General features: G+C 49.2%; 1 protein-coding gene across 1 annotated transcript; it reads right to left on the bottom strand.

Moving 5' to 3' along the window:
* Nucleotides 1–227: 227 nt before the first annotated feature.
* Nucleotides 228–7,019, bottom strand: LAX1 (lymphocyte transmembrane adaptor 1). The gene is made up of 5 exons (XM_021686596.1): nt 6,931–7,019; nt 4,005–4,117; nt 3,445–3,555; nt 2,787–2,872; nt 228–1,022 (listed from the first exon to the last, which is right to left on the bottom strand). The coding sequence occupies exons 1-5, from the start codon at nt 7,017–7,019 to the stop codon at nt 228–230; spliced, it is 1,194 nt and encodes a 397-aa protein (XP_021542271.1).
* Nucleotides 7,020–7,317: the final 298 nt, after the last annotated feature.

Here is a 7,317-nt window from a genome sequence, read left to right on the forward strand (position 1 = left end):
CATGCTTGAGAAGAATTCCTTTCTGGCTTTCTCAGAAGTTGGCTTTTGTGAGTTCCTTAACTTCTGTGTATCTCAGCCTCTTTGTAGTCTACTTGAACGAACCCACTGAAATACAGGGATGGTCAGTGGTCTTCATCAGACCCTATAGTGGCCATGGATCCGGCAGAATAGACTACTCCACAGAGCTCTCCAACTGGATGCCTGGGTCCCAATTCATCAGGAAGGAGCTATGTGTCTGGCCCCTGCTTGGAGTCCCTGTCTCCTGACTTGGCAGCTGGCACATTCTCATAGTCGCTAGAAATGTCATTTGACATTTCTTCTCCATGTTTTATCTGACTAGTCTCACTCTGTGCAGATGGCTGACAGGTCACATGTTCCCCTAGAGCCAGGAACGTCCCTGACTGCATGACAAATTGGATGTGGGTACCTGGACCATCCGTCCAGCCTTCCACATGGTCCGTGTTTGAGGAGGTCACTTCTTCCTCCACCTGCTGTTGGTTTCCAATGGTAGATGCTGATGGGACATTTTCATAATCTCTGTAGCACTGGAAAGCCATCTGGGGCTGCTTCCCCTGGAGGGTCTCCAGATTCAACCCTGCCATATTGACGTAGTCATTTGAGGTCTCAGAAGAACCATCCTCATCTCTGAGTGGATCATCGCTCTCAGATCTTGGAGACCAAAAACAGGTGCGGTCACTGGCATTCCCACAGCCCTTGTCTTTTTCCTCAGTAAACTCCAGCTCCTGGGCATGTGGGAGGGCAAAGAGGTTTGCGGGGGTGCTGTTGGTAGAAGCTAGAGACTCAGCAATCTCCTCTGCTGTGGGGACATTGATGTAATCTCTCGAATCCTCTAAAGAAATGCTCAGGCAGTCTCGGGCTGCTTTGACATTGACATAGTTTGCTGAGGGAGTGAGGTCCCCACACATCTGGAGCCCTGTGGCATTGTCATAGATGCCCACTGCATAGCTGTTGGCAGGATTATGGTCTCTGTGCAGCCAGAGGGCATTGGCTGCTTGGGAGGGCTATAAGCAAGAAGAGAAAGCTGGTGACAGGACGGAAGCAGAAATACGGGTGAAGCCTTTCTACTTCGCCACCCGGTACCACTATCTGATCGCTCCTTCACTCGGTTCTTCACCTTGGAGAAAATCTCTAAGTCGGGGGTCCCCAAATGCAAAGCCCTAGATCCTAGGCAGGTATGAGCAAAGTGGCTAAGCTTAAGGAAGGCAACAGTGTAAATGTGGTGATCAATTGCTACTGGTTTTTGGCCACAGTGGGTGGCTGTTCAATGGGGAGTCTCTGGTGGGGGGGGTGGATATTATAAACTGGAGCGAGCCTGCTGCCTCAGAGCCCATTGAGGGGCGATATAGCAGAGTGGCCAAAAGTAGCAACTCAGCCTTAGACTCAGGGTGCAAATCCCAGCCTCGCCACTCTGTGCGGAGTTTGGGCAAGTTACCGAATCTCTTCGTGCCTTACTTCCCTAGCATCTAAGATGGGGACGATCAAAATATCTACATAATGTGGTTTCTGTGAGGAGCAAGTGTATGACTATGTGTAAAGTGTTTGGACTAGTTGCTGGCGCATCGAAAACACTGACACATGCTTGCCCTTATTATTAAAGGGGCAGCTGACATACAGACTCAGCCCAATATGGCCATTTGGGGCTGCCAGTCTGCTGTTTCTAGAACTTCTGACTTTTCACGAAAAGCTGGACATCTGGACTTTAATGTGAAATCTTGTTGATTTTTAGATGTTGGCAACTGGTTCGAAATGTTCTTCATGCATTACAGAGTCCAAGCCAAACATGTTGTGGCCTCATATGGGGTTGGGACCAAGCGCTGGAACTCACTTTGGCAGTGAAGTTCCCTCTTCCCTGCATGTTACCAGCTGTGCGGACTTGCTCCGCCACGAAGTCCCGGAGGTGAGAGCAGAGCCCAAGCGTGGGACAGGTGGGAGCAGGACCAGGAGGTGGCCGCAGGGTTCCTGAACTCAAAGCTCTGGGTGATGAGAGGCTGGGAAGCAACAGGCTCAGCAGCAGTGCTAGGACTGTGTTTTCTTGAAATGACCACAAACTGAAGGGACTGATTCTTTGAGGAGCAAATGAGAACTTATCTATGGAGATGAGCCCCCTGAGCTTCAAAGTCCTCCCTTTACTGTCTCTGCCGCACAGCGCATTGTGGGACCCCTCCCTGGGGCTGCCTTCAGAGCCAGATCATAAGACACATAGGGTCATTGTTATTCACCGTAGCACTCCCCTGGTAACCTCCGAAAAATATCCCCCGTTTGATCAAACACTTTCTACACCAGCGACAGTCCTCAATGACTTACAAATATACCTGTTGAAGGTAACTGAAACAGTTTGCCACAGGCCCCAGAAGGAATTCCCCAAGCAGGGTTTTAAGGATGTTTTGAGCACCAACAGCATTGTTGGAATATTTGTATACCCTCCTGAGGTGATTACTTGGAAGGGGACAATATTCGGATAAGCTGTTACCTGTCTTTGTTAAAACAATCCATTTCAGTTCTAACATCATGTCCTTGAATACATGTGCCCTGGTGCCTTGCCCCAAATCCTGAACAATTGTTCCTACCTTTCTCAATTTTTCTCCCTGGGCAGTAGGGAGGTCCTGAGGCTAGTCTTCCCAACTTATTAATAGGGCCACAGGGCAACTGCCAGGGGACATGCTGTTTGCCAGGAAACGAGATCTGCGACCTGAACTTGTTTACTTCAGTTCTGCCAGAGACATGTCATTTCTCCCAAAGGGCTTGTCCCTTCACTTGACTCTTACCACAGGCTCAGAAGGAGGTCTATCAGAATTTCTGGAGAGGAGGCTCTCGGTGCTGAAAATACGGTTACTCCTCAACTGACGTCTCCCTAAAAGAACAGAGAACAAGTCCTGGAGCTAGTAGGCCAGTCCTGTGAACGCTTCAGCCTAAACAGTCCCCGCGGTGTGGGTGAAGTGGGTTTGTGCGGTGTCTGGTGTTTGGGGCTGATGTTCTGTGGCGAGAGAGTCAGAGCTAGGGGGAATGATGTGCTCTGAGGCCTGGAACTGTCCTCGGTTTCTAGCAAGGACTGGAGGACACTAACTAGCACACGGGGTTGGTTGCTCCTGGGGCAAACCTTCACCACCTGTAATGCTGGAGGCCATGTTCTCCTTCTGTACGTCTCCCCCGTCCCTAGGCACACCCATCTGTCTTTTGCTAACTTCATATCAAAATAAAACCACCCCCCCCCTTTGTAGACAACCCCGAGCTCCCTTTTTAGAGCTCTCTAGGCCCCCAGTGGAGTTACATCCTGCTTCTGTCTAGCTCATCCTCCTCCATGCTCCCTGAAGGGCAGAAAGGTCTGAGTGTTTAAAGAAAGCTGCCTCTGGGTGGTGAGAGGTACATTCTGGGTGCAGAAGTTTGGTGATATCTGTGCTCCATGGATTAGAAAGAAAAACCTACCCAGGTCTTCTTGCCTCTGGGGCAAGGAGTCATAAATATTTTTGGTTCCTTGTCTGGGTCGAGACAGAGAGAGTAAGGGCATGACGGTAACTCGGAAGTGAGGAACTTGTCCTGCAAGGTAATGAGAGAAATGGGGAATCACGGCAGGGGCCACTGTTACAGAATGTGGGGGCCCTTCGGGATGAGATAGTCCCTGAAAATATTTCCCACCCTCACTATGTATCATAAAAAATACATTTTCACACTTACCCAATTCCCTTTGAACTAGAAGACTTGGTACACAGAAGCAGGAGGAAGAAATGGGGGGGGGGGGGGGTGGGGGGGCGGTGTGGGCATGAATATGTCCCAGGGCAATGATTTTCAAAATGGAACTCCAATCAGCACTGAGCCTTTTGGAGCCACAGCTTAGACCCTCGAGTGAGACAATGACCAGTGTGTCAGGGAAGAACAGAGGATTCCCCAGTGCAACAATTTATCTCTGGAGAATAAACTAGGCTTTGAATGCCAGGCTACATGACTGATGCTCGAGTGTCTCAACCTGGGACAATCAAGGGACTCACGGTGCTTCTTCCATTTATTCCAGTTCCACAGGCTGTAGAAAATCACAGTGGTCAGGAGGATGGCAAGGAATCCCGCAAACCCAGAAAAGATGGCGCTGTTCTGGTCTTTCTCTCTGTGAGGAAAAACAAGTGCCATGCCCCAGGCTGTAGGAGGCTGAGGAGGTTAGAGGAGAGGCTTCCTGCAGGAATTGGAGCCCGAGGACTTGGAATGGGAGCCAGGTGAAGGAAAGCTGAGGTGGGTGGGCTCTTGGCTAGAGAGAGGGTCTTCTTTGTGGACAGAGGGGAACTGGACACAGGAGAAGGGCGCTGTCCCTTTTGAATACCTACTGGATGCCAAGGGTTTGTGTGTGTGTGAAACTCATTTCATCTTTACAACAGTCGCATCTCTCCTTGTGGCCAGAAACCCAAGATTTAGACCAAGAAAGGCAGAGTAATATACCAAAGATCACACAGGTAGGAAGGAGCAAAGATGGAATTTGAGTCTAGGTCTGTTGGGGCCCAAAGACCATGCTCTTCCTGCCGCACCACCCTGTCCTCCAAACTTGCAAAATCGGGTTCATCTGCCCTCATCCCATACTCGCTACTCGAGCATCAATCATGTACTGCTCCTGGGCATCCTGTCTTGTGTGGAAGGAGGGGTTACTCGCCATACAGTGAGGGAGCTCCTCTGTGACAGAGTCTGGCTTGCGGGCGTTTGAGCAACTCCCTTGTACGGACTTGTGAAGCTGGTCTCCAAGCAACACTTGCAGTTTTGTGGAATGTAACCGATGCAAATGCAAGGCTGAGTTCCTGCTGCTTGTGACTCCCTGACAGGGCTGGTGTCACTGCTCTGCTTTGCCTACTGTAATAAGAAGTAGCCAATGGAGGCTACAGCAGGAATCATTAGTGGACCTAAATATTAGAAACCAGATCAACTACCAGGGAAGATTTTTGTCCTCCTGAGTCCTAGGCTTGTTTACCCAATTTATACTGGACATTTCCGCTAGGCTGCCCAATGGACATCTCAAACCGAGTAGGTCTGAAATAGAATGGCTCTTCTTCTCCCAGAAGCCTGCTTCTCCTCTGGTGTCTCCCATCACCTAGTGGTTCAGTCAGAAATCTTGGAGCCATCCTTGACTGCTCCTTTTCTTTCACACCTCACTTCCAGTCAACCAGCAGATCCTGTCTGCTCAACCCCGGGCATCTTTCCCAAACCCAATCACCCCTCACTCCTCCACTGCCACCCTCCCCCCGCCCCAAGCCACCGTGTGCTCCACACAGACATTTGCACTAACATCCTTAATGGTTGCCTTGCTTTCACTCTTGACCCCAACATCCTATCTTCACATAGGAGCCAGCATGATCCTCTTAACAGTAAACCAGATCAAGTCTCCTCTCTTCTTGTGACCCACATGACTTTGATCACACTCGGGATAACAGCGACAGTTCCTACCCAGTGAGGATGTCATGGCACCTTATGTTCTGGCCTCTGTCTACTTTCTTCTTCTCTTTCTCTCTTTTTTTTAAAGATTAATTTAATTTATTTATTTGAGAGAGAGAGAGCACAGGGCAGGAGAGAGAGCACAGGGGAGAAGGAGAGAGAGAGAGAGAATCCCGAGCAGAGCCCATGCTGAGCGCAGAACCGATGCGGGGCTTGATCCCACAACCCTGATCATGACCTGAGCTGAAATCAAAAGCCAGATGCTTAACTGCCTGAGCCACCCAGGTACCCCTCTGCCTACCATCTGACCTCATTTCCCACCACTTTCCTTCTGACTTCAACAGCCAGGACTCCTGGCCGGTCCCTGTCCATGCACAGCAGTCCTGCCTCTGACCTGCAGCTCCCTCTCCCAGGTGTCTGTGTAGCTCAGTCCCTCATTTCCCTCAGGAGTCTTCGGAAATGTCACCTGCTCAGACAGGTCTATTACTCTCAGGCCCCTTAACTCTGTTCTGGTTTTTCTTCATACACTTAAGACTGATTGACATTATATTATACTTCATTTGTTTATCTGTTCATAACTGACTTTCCCACTTGACTGTAAGCTCCAGGAAGCCATGGGCTTGTCTATCCTGTTTATCTGGTGCCTGGAACAGTGCCTGGCACTTAGCAAGGGCAGGATGAATTATCTGAATGAATGAGTGAATTAATAAACATGAATGAGCACAGAAGTAGATATTTTGGGGGGACTTCAGGGTTTTGATAGCTTTATGAATTCATTCCCCATCAATGCCCCTGTCCACCTGCAGGGACATATATTTGTTTGTTATGGTAATCACATTTATTTCCCTAAATGACAGTGATTTTAAATTTATTATCGCTGAGTTCCACTCTTAGCGCTGAGATTCAAACTTACAACTGTTGCTGAAGCTTCCACTGCTGTTGGACTTTTTCTTTTTGTTAGTATGACCCTGAAGGTTTTAGCAGTAAAATTTATAGCCGCGATTAGTTCTGTGAGATTCTGTATCCTAAAGACATATCTTTATCACATCTATGATTACATTTTCCACTCATGGAAAGTTTTTAGAACCTAGAAACACATCGTTGAAAAAAACAGGCCTTTTGTTTCCATCATAGTAGGACCTAGGTTTTTTTTGTGTGTGTGGGGGGAGAGTGGTTGTGGGGACCTGAGACAGGAAAGATTGAGGACAGCGATCAGGGCCTCTGGGAGGTGAGAAATCCAACCAGGCCAGGCAGCGAGGTCTAAGGAAATCCTGTGTTAACACGGCTTTCCCTCTCCCCCTGCAACTCCTATTTCTCTTCAATACCTATTCCTTTCCTCCCAGCAGTCCTGAGCAAGCTTCTCTAAGCCTAGAATTTGGTGGTCTTAGTGGACCTGAGCATGGTTATGAGGGCTGGGAGTGCTGTTGGGGTAGAAGCCCCTGGGGTCGGCCAGGGCTGTCTGTCTAAATCAGGGGAGGGTGGAGCTCACCACCCCGAGTCACTCACCTGTCCAGGCTGCTGGAAGTTACCCACAGAGTCCTGGCATCTGAGGTCCTCCCTCTGATTTCTGAAAGGGCTGGGGTGATCGAATCCATTGTCACGGCAACCTCTCTGGCTTCAGCTGCTCCTCCTAAGCCTTCTCTTAATTATCAACAGCTAACACATGTTGCCACTTCTCCTGGCTCTTCCTAAGTTGCCATCCCCCAGGAGAAAAGGCAAAATTGGTTGGTGTTTTACAAACCATTGCAACCACTTTAAGTAGATAAGACTGATAGAAATCCTCCTTGTCTTCATGTTTTCAATCTTTCTAGAACTTTCTTTCCCCCCAACCTTGCATCTACCTGGCCTCTCCCCCTGAAATGTCAGGCGGCGTGGCCCCAGATACAAAAATGA

The sequence above is a fragment of the Neomonachus schauinslandi genome, chromosome 6, assembly GCF_002201575.2.
Source record: "Neomonachus schauinslandi chromosome 6, ASM220157v2, whole genome shotgun sequence".
Lineage (NCBI taxonomy): Eukaryota > Metazoa > Chordata > Mammalia > Carnivora > Phocidae > Neomonachus > Neomonachus schauinslandi.

Bases quoted from the DNA above. Each gene is read 5' to 3' on its own strand.
- LAX1 (XM_021686596.1), bottom strand. From the start codon at position 7,019: ATGGATTCGATCACCCCAGCCCTTTCAGAAATCAGAGGGAGGACCTCA. The intron at 2,873-3,444 runs GTAGGTTTTTCT...CTGTTCTTTTAG, and splicing joins CCAGAGGCAAGAAGACCTGG to GGAGACGTCAGTTGAGGAGT. The intron at 1,023-2,786 runs GTAAGAGTCAAG...TCTTGCTTATAG, and splicing joins GACCTCCTTCTGAGCCTGTG to CCCTCCCAAGCAGCCAATGC.